The following is a 14,303-nucleotide window of genomic DNA, read 5'->3' on the forward strand; positions in this document are numbered from 1 at the left end:
TGAGTACACTAAGTAACCAGGTTAACTAGGAACTCATCCTGGAAATCAGGAAAGAGAAGATACTACATAGTAAGACCCCAACTTTTCCTCCTAACGTGGGGTTACATAAGCCGTACTCTTACTCTGATATGCACAGATGCCATTTTAAGGGGACAAGCTAGAGGATGGGGACTGAGGACTGTTATAAAAGAGCCTGGGTACTAACCAGGGAAACTATTTAAACTGCTGGATCAAACTAAGATTTAAATAAATTGACTGTCTACTTAAAATTTCTTCCTTGAATCAACGAAGAAGACTGAATCAGCTATAGCTAGCTACGTAATCCCTGCACATATCAGGTATAATGGAAGTGAATTTACTACCATAAGAATTCTAAAAGTTAGAAGAAATACACACATTAACAATCAGCCGTTTGTATGTGTGAATTATATACATAAACAACTAAAAAAATGTCCCATCCTATTAAAGAGAAAAGGAAAGCAATGGAAACTATGTCCTATAAGAAACAGTAGATGCTTTTTACATCGTTTCTCAAACATAATTGTACTTATTGAGGTATAGGGGGAAAATGAAGGTCCTTTCTAAATGAGTTGTAGGTTTTAAAATTTGACTTGATTTGCTGTTGAAGGGCAGATGTTTTCCTAAACATGATTATAAAAAGAGGTAATAGCAAATACTTGTGCTTTGTAGAAACACAAGTATTTACTATTATTTCTCAGACTGCCATCAATTCTGGGAGACATCTACTACATCTTCCACATCAATCATGGGCACATTGGAGCCAAAGAGACTGGCTTACAATCCATTAAATACAATGATATCTTTCTATTTTCACTACCTAAAATGTTCATTCAATCACCTATCTAGTATAGTTCTCCAAGCAGAAATACCAATTTAGGAACAGTAAAATCACACTTGATTGCAAACATCCAATAAATTATAATTAAGATCCTTCATAAAAGTTCTTTTCATATTTTCCATTAATTAAATGAAAATAAACTATCATTGTCTCTATATGTGAATACACGAGTTGACAAACAAGTGTAATTTATATGCTTTTAAAGCCAAGGAGTCTCACAAACACAGAAATACATAAATTATAAAAAGTTTTAAAATCTTTTAAATTTCACTCTCTTTACAGAATTAAATGTACTTTATATAAGTCCTGTGAAAACCACTATCAGCTTCTTCAGAGAATGTGAAAACAGGACTACAAAAGAAATCAGAGTTTTATTAAAACTAAGACTTTACTATTTCTCTAGTATTGCATTAAAAAATTAAATTTTGGAATATATTTAAACTAGCACCAGTTTCTTTGTCCTTTAGAAATCATGTTCTTTAAACATTTGGATTCTAAGATGATGAAAGAGAAAAAAAATTGAACATATAGTAGCTTTTTTTGTGAAGTCTCAAGAAACACAAGAAAAATTTCCTGGTCAAATTACAATAAAAACCCAAAACATTAAGCCTTTCTTGCTGGGCAGCTACCTATTATGTTTAACAGGCTTAAAACAAAATGTGTCAGAGATCAAGAGTAAGTTATCTGATATGTCAAGTGCATAAGGTCAAAGGTCCAATTTTATTAGGTCAGAGGTGGTATAAATAAAATCTTATATGTCAAAGAAGAAGGGTCACAGATAAGGTGTATATAATATAAAGACATCACAGATGACAAGTAATAACTTTAAGTAGGACAAGTATGTTTACTATAGTTACCCTCACTGATTAAAAATGAAATGTGTGTATGAGTAAGTATAAAATGCCCTTTATATATCATGTAACTCATATGCACACTTGGTTTGAGGAAAAAGGGGCTATTACCAAAAATAACTACATGAATGAAGTGAAACTTAAAAGAAAATGTAATACTTCTAAACTGAAACAGTACACAAAATGAATATTTCAATCAAACCTCAAACCACAACAGCTAAACATCAAACTATGCTTTAGTAGCTACAAAAGTTATATAATACTATATATTTTTCTTCCAAAGTAAATGCGTGAATTAAATATCCCTTCCTTCTCTATTTTTCTCAATGAGATAAAAACACATAAAATTTAGATTTCAGGTTACACAGTTGCAGTGCTGCACAAAATTTTAGAATTTTTTGGTAAATTAAATAGAATATTTAGCTTTTTTATTAAGAGAACTTAGTTACAAATAATTTTTATAAGTGAAAGATTTTCTTTAAAGAGACTAATTAAATTCTAATTAATGGGGCTTCCCTGGTGGCTCAGTGTTGAAGAATCCACCTGCCAATGCAGGGGATGTGGATTCGATCCATCGCCCGGGAAGATCTCACATGGCGTGGAGCAGCTTAGCCCGTGCACCACTGCTGATGAGCCTGTGCTCTCCAGTCCAGAAGCTGCAACAGGAGAAGCCACTGCAACGAGAAGGCCGCACACTGCAACAAAGGGGAGCCCACGCCGCAAAGAAGACCCAGCAGAGCCAAGAACAAATTTAATTAACGATACAATTTAGGGTTTTTAAAAAGTGGAACACACATTCACATGACTCTAGTTATAAACAGCAAAGTTAAGTAGAGAATGGGGACAACCACATGAATGATTCAAGTAAAAAAAACAGTCCCATAATACTTAAAATACCCACTCTGAGTAAAAGGTAAAAAATTATTTTCAGTAAACTAAATAGATGATTAGTTCCATTTTTTATTCCACCTTTATTATTTGGTACTTAAAGCCATTCTGTATAACCTTACAGTTCAACTTATTTCAGTAAGTTTTTCTTAAATGCCTTACTATGCAACAAGCATTATGTCAAACAAAGGATATACAAAAATTAAACATTTAAAGACTTCCAATTTCAGCCACAGTGAACTGGCACAGTGAACTCCAAAAGCTGCAAATAATATACAAAAGATCTACCTGAAGGCATTAAAAACAGCTGACACAGCCAGAACTTGAGACCATGATCCCTAAACAGGAGGGAAGCACAGGAGGTGAGCTCCACATTCACTCTGGATTTTGCCCTAAGTGTTTATGCCAATTTTTGGCATGAGAGAACAGTGAAAGCTGAAAGTGGCAGTCGTACTGAGCTGAGGAGACAGAATTTGGTTTAGAGCTGTCAAAACAGTTGGAACTCAAGGGGCAAAAATCCTTAGAAGGAGTGAGTCAAATTAACCGGGTGTAATTTCTCCTCAAACATTGGTCATATCAGAAACTTAGAAAACAGCAGCTCTGTTCCTCCTACCTGTTGCTGCTAAGTCACTTTGGTCATGTCCGACTCTGTGTGACCCCAGAGACGGCAGCCCACCAGGCTCCACCGTCCCTGGGATTCTCCAGGCAAGAACACTGGAGTGGGTTGCCATTTCCTTCTCCAATGCATGAAAGTGAAAAGTGAAAGTGAAGTTACTCAGTCGTGCCCAACTCTTTGTGACCCCATGGACTGCAGCCTATCAGGCTCCTCCGTCCATGGGATTTTCCAGGCAAGAGTACTGGAGTGGGTCGCCATTGCCTTTTCCGGTTCCTCCTACCTAGGTAAGATCTATTAAGAACCAACCAAAAGGGACTCCTGGCAGTCCAAACGTTGAAGAGTCCAACTTCCAATGCCAGGGACAATGGCTTCAGTCCCTGGTCCGTTGGGAACTGCTGGGGACCACCTAGGCCCGTGCCACAGCTACTCAGCCCATGTACCACACCTAGAGAGCCTGCACGCTGCAACTACTGAGTCTGTGGGCTCTAGAGCCCACGTGCCGCCACTAGAGAGAAGCCCGTGCACAACAGCAAAGGATTCCATGAGCCAATAGGAAGATCCAGCCTGCCACAACTGAGACCCAGACACAGCCAAATAAATAAATATATTTTTTAAAAAATTTCAAAAATTACCCCTACTTCCTGACAGTATCCAATCCAGAGCAAAGTCTCATGTCTTTGAATACTCTCCCCTATCCAAATCACCTAAGCAAAAACCCAATTCCTAGAATAAGTCTGCTCCAACACCTTATTGAGAAACTCTACAACTTCCCATAGTGTGCACTTTTTCTTTTTGTAACAAATCAATAAGCCCAGTTCTGCTCAACTGCAGACATGCTCCTGAAGGTCTTTGTCTGGAAGGCACTGACAAACAGCTAAGAAAGAAAATGAGCTATAGCTTCACATAAACATTAGGGATCAATCTCACAGACTTAAGGATAAGTTAAAGAAGCCCAAGCACAAAAGGTATATACTGTATGACATCATTTATAGGAAATTCAAGAACAGTGTAAGACTATCTGAGGGTAGTCAGAGACTAGTTAACCTTTGGGGGGTGGGGCACAACTGGGACAGGGGATGAAGGAGCCTTCCAGGATTCAAGAAACAATTTATGTGCTGACATGAGTGGAACAAATGTAAAAATTCATTGAGTCATGTACTTTAAATCTGTGTGTTCTATTAATATATACCATAATTAAAACAAAAAAGTTAAACACATATTTTCACTTTTTAAGTTAAGCACCTACACACAAGTACTGCCCTCACAGAACCGTAATAACCTTTCCTGGATATCTTATGGGATGCCTGAAAAACATGAATTTCTCATCTTTGGGTACCTTTAGAAATTTGCTTAGTACATACAGAACCAACAAATTAAGAGATTAGCAGTATCAGCCATATCTCAATAACAGTCGAATTAAAACATTTATAAAAATACTTCTATAAATCTAAATTCCATGTTAACAGTAATTATAGGTAGATAAATAATGCATTTCCAAAAATCCCTACGTACTGTATTGATACAAAATTATCAATTTCTATGATTTTTATATTGTTAGCTATTTTCTAAGAAACATAGAGTATCACTGAACAACTCTTAAATTATTAAAATATCAAAATATCATAAACCTTTTATTAACCTTTTTCTTTTTTTCTTGGAGTACAATTTTTTTACAATGTTGTGTTATTTTCCGCTGTACAACGAAGTGAATCAACTATATATATACACACACCCCCTCCCTCATGAACCTCTGTCCCACCTGACCCCCACCCCACCCCTCTCGGTCATCACAGAGCACCAAGTTGAGCTTCCAGTGCTATATGGCAGGTTCCCACTAAGCTATCTATTTCACACATGGTAGTGTATATATCCATAAACCCGTTTATGCACTGAAATTATATAGACAGCATTAAATTCTTATTTCTATGTTTCTTATTAATATATATACACTAAAATAAAGATATTGGTATACTATATTGTTGTTTAGTCGCTAAGTCATGTACAACTCCTTTGTGACCCCATGGACTAAAGCCCACGAGGTTCCTTCTGTCCATGGGATTTTCCAGGCAAGAATACTGGAAAGGGTTGCCATTTCTGCCTCTAGGGAATCTTCCCAACTCAGGTATCAAACCCACATCTCCTGCATTGGCAGGCAGATTCACCACTGAGCTACCAGGGAAGCCCATATTATATTGTAGTAGTTACTAAATATAGCTTTAGATAATCACAGAGATACATATGAACATGGATTTCTTCATAGTAGAAGAGAATATAGAAGGTACTCAATAAATACATGTAAATGAACCAAAGTAAAGCTTACCACTTCTTCATCTGAAAGTTCACGCCCTTGGATGCTGCTATTTTCTCTCACAGCTTGCTGGTGTTTTTTTCCTTTAATGTGACTAAAAAGATACACCTCTGAAGAGATCTAAAAGCATAATATAAAAGCAATGTAGTGAACATTTAATGATATTTTATTTAAAATATTATATGTTCTATCCAGTATGTTATACACAACTTGCAATCACTCTACAATTTATAAATTAGTCTTAAAAATGTTTTCTTTAGAATACAATTCTAAGACTCCTCTAGAAGACAGATGATAAAAAAGGCTTGTCTTCAAAGCCAACCTTAACAGGGTATCATTTCTTCTAAGTATAAAGTCTCAGCACTGAAAAATGTTGCTTTACTTTTGTGGTCCTAATATCCCAAAATATTGACCTAGGTATCATTAGGCTAAAATATCATTAGTATCATTAGGTAAATATCCATTTGAGCAGCAACTGCATGCTTTGGTCCTTTGCATTGCTACTCCTAAAAGCAAATACTGTTTCTGTACTATCTATACTTACATTGCATAAAAATCATTAAAGAAATTCATGGTACTCAGCACATGCCTTGTATGACTTTTAAGACTGGAGAATACATATCCATAGTTTAACAAACTTTAGTAATAAATTGTAACGTCTCATCACAACACTGATACTGACAACCTACCAGGACATTGCAGAGAGAACACTGCTTCTTTCTTTCATAAGGGGTTAATTTGGGGGCATAATCGGTATTCGCATGTCGTCCACTGCTTAACTCGGCAGCTTTTTCTTTTCTTTGTTCAATCTGTTCCATGTGTCTTCTAATGCTTTCATCATGCTATAAATAAAATTAAAGTGTAAAAATATAGAAATTTATTCATTACACTGAGAACTTGAAAAAGCAATATTTCCATTAAACTTTCTAAAATAATAGAACGTCTTAATTCAATATTGGACGCTGATGATAAGAATTATAAAGCCCTTTATCATCCCCTACATGCATAGTAACATTTTCTAAAGGGTACTCCATGGAATTATACTCTGGGTTATTAATAAGCATTTTGCAGAAGAGTTTCTGTGGTCAAATAACTTCGGAAAATAGTAAGTTAAAGCTACTTACTGGCTCTAGGCTTGTCACTCTGCACTGATGTAATAAACCTAGCTTATACTGAGCAACATTTTACACATCTTTTTGACCATAACATACATGAGAAGCACTTCGTGGAACATACTATGGGAAATGTTTCCCCACCATAAAGATCAAGCTTATCCTCAGCAGAAAAGGCCCATCGTGACACAGACCTCTACCCACATCATCTCCAACAACTTCCCAGAAAACAAACAAACAAAAAAAACCCCAAAATACTATTTCAGACTTTTGACTTCATGCTCGTATGATTTTATATGGCTGGGTACCATCCCACCCATCTTATCTATTCAACTCATCTTTCTTTCAAGATTCAGCTTAGAAATTTCCTCTAAAATTGTTTTCCTAACTTCTGAAACCCTTCATGTTAACTTATGTGTTTCCTCCTCTGTATTTTCATGACACTCCATGATTATCTTTTTCCATATAGAAATTATCTGCTTAGCATCTGAATCTCACACTAGATTATGAGTTTCTTAAACCTTAGAACCCTGCCTTACTCATCTCTGTATCCCTATGCCTACCACCAGATTCAGTAAGTATTTGCTGCGTTAGATTTAACAAACAGTAATATAGGATCCTCTACTCTATGGAATTTACTACCCTTGTGAAACCCCAACATGTAAATAATTATGACATAATTGTAAAATAGTCACACTAATAGAAACTACCAATGGCAAAGACTTTCTAGAAAATATCAGCTTATCATCATCTCCCAAGCTATAATTATGCAATTCATAAGCACTGAAATAATACTTTAATTCATTTCTAAATTATTAGAGGTCTATAAATATTAAAAGTTTAATAGTAATGTCCTCAAGTCATTAACAAATTACTTAATAAAACCAAGAAATGCTAAAATTCTTTAAATTTTTTCCCTCAATGGCTTTATGTTGTTAAAATAATTTGTTTTCAGATAGCTGAGTTGGAAATGATCATAGACAAACCACATAACTCCAAAAATTAGTAACACAAATTAATCCAATTTTTATACAATTAAAAAGAAAAAATATTAATCCCATGCTACATTAAGACAGCTCTAAAATGTCAAAGTAAAATATACAATATTCCTACCTTGAGCTGGATTTTTTTCTGTAGCTCTTCCATAGCTTCTTGTTGAGCAGCTGTGAGTGCTGCCAATCGTTCTTCCCTGTCCCTGTAAGAAGACAGTAAAAATTATAAACTCAATGTTTACAGTAACAAATCTCATGAGGTTAAAAAAATACAATAATACAAAAAAATACAAAAATAAAATTATTTTTTCACAGTGCCTACTAAGTCTTGGATATATTATTGCATGTTTAACATTTGGGAAGCAACAGACATTGTTAGTTATACAAATATTAGGTTGATGAAAAAGTAATTGTGGCTTTGGACCGTCAATTTTAAATAATTATAACTAGGCTCAAACCCATCTTTATTAATTAAAATATGAACCATTAAAATCAACACATTTTTGCCAATGAGAAACAAGTTTGTTTATTCCTGTTGTACAAAAAACTGTGCTTTGGGATTCGATGAACTCCTGGAGAGCATTTTCTGCATTCTCTGTTTGTGGAAATGTTTACCCTGCAAAAAGTTGTTGAGATGTTTGAAGAAGTGGTAGTCAGTTGAGGAGAGGTCAGCGGAATATGGTAGATGAGGCTAAACTTCGTTGCCCAATCTGTTCACCTTTTGAAGCTTTGATTGTGTGACATGCAGTCAGGTGTCGCCATGGAGGGAGAAGAACTGGGCCCTTTCTGTTGACCAGTGCCAGCTGCAGGCATGCAGTTTTCAGTCGTCTCATCGATGTGCTGAGCATACTGCTCAGATGTAATGGTTTCACTGGGATTCAGAAAGCTGGAGTGGATCAGACCACCAACAAACCACCAAATAGTGACCGTGACCTTTTTTGGTGCACGTCTGGCTTTGGGAAGTGCTCTGGAACTTCTTCTCGGTCCAACCACTGAGGGTCGTTGCCTATCATCGAATAAAATCCCTTTTCATTGCATGTCACAATTTGATCAAGAAATGGTTTCCTGCTGTTGTGCAGAATAAGACAAGAAGACACTTCAAAACAACATTTTTTTTTTTTTTTACTTTTGGTCACCTCACAAGGCACCCACTTATTGAGCTTTTTCACCTTTCCAATTTGCTTCAAATGCCAAATGACCATAGAATGGTTAATGTTGCATTCTTCAGCAACTTCTCATGTAGTTGTAAGAGGATCCCCTTCAACAATGTCTCTCAATTGGGCATTGTCAACTTCCGATAGCTTGCCACTACACTCCTCATCTTCCAGGCTCTCAATCTCCATTGCAAAACTTCTTGAACCACTGCTGCACTGTACATTTGTTAAGCAATTTCTGGGATAAATGTGTTGATGTTGCAAGTGTCTCCACTGCTTTACAATCTATTTTGCACTTGAATAAAAAAACTGCTTGAATTTATTTTTTGTCTAACGTCATTTCTATGGTCTAAAATAAATATAAAATAAACAGCAAGTAAAAAGTCATTAGCAAAAAACATAAAGTGAGGAATGTGCATTAAAATGATGTATAACATAACCATATTCCAACATCAAAGGGCAAAGTTCAACAATGCAAAGCTGCAATTACTTTTGCACCAACCTAATAGGCTCTGGACCCAGGAATGGGTTTAAATACTAGCTCTGGGATTGTGAAAGTGAAAGTCACTCAGTCGTGTCCAAATCTTTGTGACCCCAGGGACTGTACAGTCCATGATAGCTCAGTTGGTAAAGAATCCGCCTGCAATTCAGGAAACCCCAGTTTGATTCCTGGGTCGGAAAGATCCACTGGAAAAGGGATCGGCCACCCACTCCAGTGTTCTGGCCTAGAGAATGCCATGGACTGTGTAGTCCACAGTGTCACAAAGATTTGGACACGACTGAGCGACTTTCACTTTCACTTCATTGGAACTGTAATTTAATTATGGCATATTGAAAATATACATTTATCTCTTTTCCTGTATAGAAGTCTATAAATTATGAAAGGGATAGAAAAGGCTAATATTCCCAAAGACAAAGAGAACAGGAGAGGAAACGATCACAAACTGTGAGATGTACAAAGAAGTAAGACCATGCTTAGGAAAAAAGCAGTAAAATGAAGCTTTTCTGAATGAAGCCTCATGTTGGATTTAGTAGACAAGAACTACAACAGCTATTATAAATACGTTATTGAGAATTAAAAGATAGTATGCCAACCTAAGGAAAAAATATCATGACAATGATTCAACAGAAAATCTCAATAGAGAAAGATTTTTTAAAAAACTTTACAACAAAAGAAACTAGGAATCCTTAAACAAATGGCTGATTCGAGGGGTGCAGCAGGGAAAATATAAGATGAATTTGAAGCATCTTTCAGTGCCAGGAAGTAAGGATATACTCAAAAACCAAAATGATGAAGTGTATCTAAGGCAAATGGGGGTCAAATGAAAAAGCTCTCAATGTCCAAGGATGAACCAATTTGAGTAAGAGAATACATGCCATAATACTGATGTATAAATGACATATTGATATAAAACAGGAGTTTAATAAATAGAACAAATATCCTGTACAGAAGAAGTGCACACAATTTATGTAGGAATTCTTCTCTCAAGGAGGTAGAGAATAACTCCCCATCTCTTCAGCTTAGCCAGTGCCTAGTGACTTGCTTCCAAGGATGATAGTATATCAGAAATTTAAAGTATACAGTGTAGAAATCTAACAAAACTACCTTAGCCAGGTGATCGAGACTAACAAAATCAGTGAAAACACAAGGTGATATCATGAACTTTTGACATTTGAAAAATGGTAACTGACATTCACCTCCCCAAAATCATAACCTCAATATAACCATGAGAAAAACATCAGACAAATCCTAATTGAGGAAAAGGCTACAAAATACCTGACCACTATTCAGAACTGTCAAGGTCATCAAAACCATGGAAAGTCTGAGAAACTGCTACAATTCAGAAGAACCTGAAGAGAAATGACAATTAAATATCTGAAGAAATAGTGGCCAAATACTTTCAAAATTTGATGAAAACACTAATGTAATAGAGTAGGATAATCATGAAGAAAAACAATCTAGACAAATCATAATTAAACTGGTGAAAAAACAAGGTAAAAAAGAAACAGAAAACAAACCCAAAAAACCCTCACCATATACAGTGGCAAAACAGTATGATTAATGGCTGAATTTTCATCAAAAACAATAAAAGTAAGAATATTCACAGTACTGAAGGATTTAGCCAGTGCAACATGGCAAGAAAAAAGAAATTAAAGGCATCTGTATTACAAAGCAAGAAGTAAAGCAAGGGCTATTTGCAGATGACACGAGCCTTTATGAAAATGTCCTAAAGAACAAAAACAGCAAAAAAAAAAAACACTAATAGTTTTCATAGGAAAACTGGGCAAGATCATTAAAAAACTGTAAAATAAGATGAATAAAAAATTTATTGTATTTCTATACAATAGCAAAAAAGCTACCAAAAATGAAATAAAATAATTCCATTTTCAATGACCTCAAAAAGAGTACTTAATAGATTTAAGAAATGAACTAAATTTAAGAAATGAAATGAATTACAAGATCTATTTTCTAAAAACTACAAAATATTGTTGAGAGAAATTAAAGCAGATACAGAGACACACACCATATTCGTACATAATACACAATATTATAAAGGTGGCAATTCTCTCCACAACAATCTATAGATTCGAGGCAGTTGCTATAAAAAAGCTTGGAAGCATTTTATTTTTAAGAAAATGGTGAACATACCCTAAAAAACTATTTGGAAAGCAATTTTGAAAGAGGATAACAACACTGGAGTACTTATATTACTTGTTTTCAAAACTTGATATAAAGTTACGGTAGTTAAAACAGTGCGGTGCTAAAGTAAGAAGAGACATCAAAAGAAAAGGACAGAGTCCAGAAATAAACTGTCCCATCTATGATTAATTGATCGTGAACAGGTAGCAAGGCAGTTCAATGGTTAAAAGCTAGACTCTTCAACAAATGGTGCATTCAACAAATGAGTACCATAGGCAAATGAATAAATTTAGATTTTTCTTTTTATACTATATCTAAAAGTTACCTTAAAAGGATATAAAACCTAAATGTGTATCAAACTGAAAACCATAACATTTTGAAGAATATCTTATGACACAGGATATTAAAAAATTTCATAAGATCAAAAAGCGCAAATCAATTTGGCCAATTAAATGCTTTGTCTTTGGTCTTTGAATCTTTTTTTAAATTAATTATTTTAATTGGAGGATAATTTCTTTACAATATTGTGGTGGTTTTTGTCATACATTGACATGAATCACCCACAGGTGCATGTGTCTCCCCATTCTGAACTCCCCTCCCACCCCCTACCCACCCCATCCCTCTGGGTTGCCCCAGAGTACCAGCTTTGAGTGTCCTGGTCTTTGAATCTTAAACGAGAGATTTTAAAAAGTAGGAATGGATAAGTGTCATTTATTATAATGATAAAGACAACATACTAACTGGATTACTTCCATCAAAGGACCACTGCTGCAGCTCCTGTGACCTAGCCTTTGATGTCTGACCAAGTCCAAACCTGTTCCTCTAACTTCCTGTCACTTTTCCTCCCAATACTTAAGTTAGCTAGTATCAAATTCTATTTCTTACAACTGAAAATACCTTGAAACCTCAAGTTTCCCATCCAACAGAATGTTCAAAAGGTTTCCATTTTAAGTAGGGTGTCTTAATTCCTGGAAATCAAAATTCAGTAAAACATTTCTGTATATGTGACTATTTCTAAAAAATCTACATGATAGTAGATAGCTTCAAAATTTGATCTGAATATACACTCACTACAAAATGTTCATCAGGACCAAACATCGAGATAGCAAATGAAGTACCTAGCTCTTTCCCGGGCTGCATCTTCACGGGCTTTTTCCTTTTCTTGCCTCTGTTGTTCAATTCGGGCTTCTTGTTCTTTCCTCTTCATTAACAATTCTTCTACACGGGCCTGCCGTTCTGCTTCTAGAGCTCTCTTACGTTCCTAGTATCAGAAGTGTTTTAAAAGATGTTAGAATTATGTGTAAGATGAAGATGATTAAAGGTGACATAGCTTGGACACAGACATATATTCAAGACAGACAAATACCTGACTTGTCATTATGTTTCTCAGAATTTAAACAAAAATCAAGTATCAGTAACATCTGGCTTTCACACGTCATTTATCAGTGCTACAAATAATTATAAGAATAAATGCTATTTTAAGCACTGAAACATGTTTATTACCATATGTAAAATAGATGTCCAGTGCAAGTTCAATGCATGAAGCAGAGCACTCAAAGTCAGTGCTCTGAGACAACACACAGGGATGGGGTGGGGATGGAGGTGGGGGGCGGGTTCAGGATGGGGGGACACATGTGCACCCATGGCTGATTCATGTCAGTGTATGGAAAAAACCATCACAATATTGTAATTATCCTTCAATTAAAATAAATTAATAAAAAAGAATAATGTTATTTTAGTAGATATTATGTTATTTATATTCTTTGAGAATCTGATAAATATTTTATGTTTAATCACTTCTAAACCCTTGTGTTTAGATGGTTGTAGAAACAACAGAATATGATGAAGAAAGCGTAATTAACAGAATTTATTTCTGAACTAAGCTTTCTTCTTAACTGAAGAAAAGGTTGTAGCCGGGTTTCCCAGGTGGCTCAGTGGTAAAGAATCTGCCTGCCAAGGTAGCAGCCACAGGAGATATGGGTTTAATCTCTGGGTGGGGAAGATCCCCTGGAGGAGGAAATGATAACCCACTCTAGTATTCTTGAGGGGATAATCCCACAGACAGAGAAGCCTGATGGGTTACAGTCCATGGGGTAGTTGCAGAGTCAGACATGACAGTCCATGGGGTAGCTGCAAAGAGTCACACATGACTGAGCAACTGTACACACACACACACACACACACACACACACACACACACACACACAAGTTCGTGGCCAGGAGGAAGAGGCATTATAACATAGCATAGTGGATAAGAGAGTGGATACTGCATTAGACTCTCTAATTTTGTTCCCTGATTCCATTATTTACTGTTGGGTGACTCTGGCCTAGTTGAATTAGTTTTCTAGAAGACAAAAAATAACAATAGTACTTTTAAGGATACTGTAAAGAACGTATGAGACAATACATGAAAAGCACTTACCACAGGCCTTGGCATATACTAAATTCTCAGTAATTATTTATTATAATCATTATTAAGGTAGAAGATACTTCATTAAAATACTGTGATATACTTTCTGTATATATTTCACCATATTACTAGATATACTGATGTATTTCTTTCAATTCATCCCCATTCTCTAGGTAGCTTACACAACATCTCCCTGGCCACAACTCTTTATGATAAATAGAACACACTGATCTAGGCTCTAGTAACAACTACTCAGATAACTTTGAGCAAGTCATTTTACCTTAAAGAGACACACCATTTGTTGTGAGATTTAAATTATTAATATAGGTAAGTACCTAACAAAGTGTTTTGTATGACGTAAAGTGTTCAGTAAATGAAGATAAAGCAGTTTCTGTCTCAAGAACACTGAGGAGAGAAGTAAATATTTCTAATAATTAACTTAACTCACAATGGTAACTTTATTTCTACAAGA

General features: G+C 35.5%; 1 protein-coding gene across 2 annotated transcripts in view; it reads right to left on the reverse strand.

Annotated features, from left to right (window-relative positions):
• Positions 1–14,303, reverse strand: part of SCAPER (S-phase cyclin A associated protein in the ER) — a 400,712-nt gene that overhangs the window by 254,405 nt on the left and 132,004 nt on the right. For both annotated transcript variants that reach the window (XM_018066270.1, XM_018066269.1), the window contains exons 17-20: positions 12,540–12,682; positions 7,748–7,829; positions 6,212–6,364; positions 5,535–5,642 (exon numbers count right to left, since the gene is read on the reverse strand). In XM_018066270.1, coding sequence (XP_017921759.1) covers positions 5,535–5,642; positions 6,212–6,364; positions 7,748–7,829; positions 12,540–12,682 — 486 coding nt within the window. The remainder of the gene's footprint in view (positions 1–5,534; positions 5,643–6,211; positions 6,365–7,747; positions 7,830–12,539; positions 12,683–14,303) is intronic.

This window comes from Capra hircus, chromosome 21 (assembly GCF_001704415.2).
Source record: "Capra hircus breed San Clemente chromosome 21, ASM170441v1, whole genome shotgun sequence".
In the NCBI taxonomy this organism is placed as follows: domain Eukaryota; kingdom Metazoa; phylum Chordata; class Mammalia; order Artiodactyla; family Bovidae; genus Capra; species Capra hircus.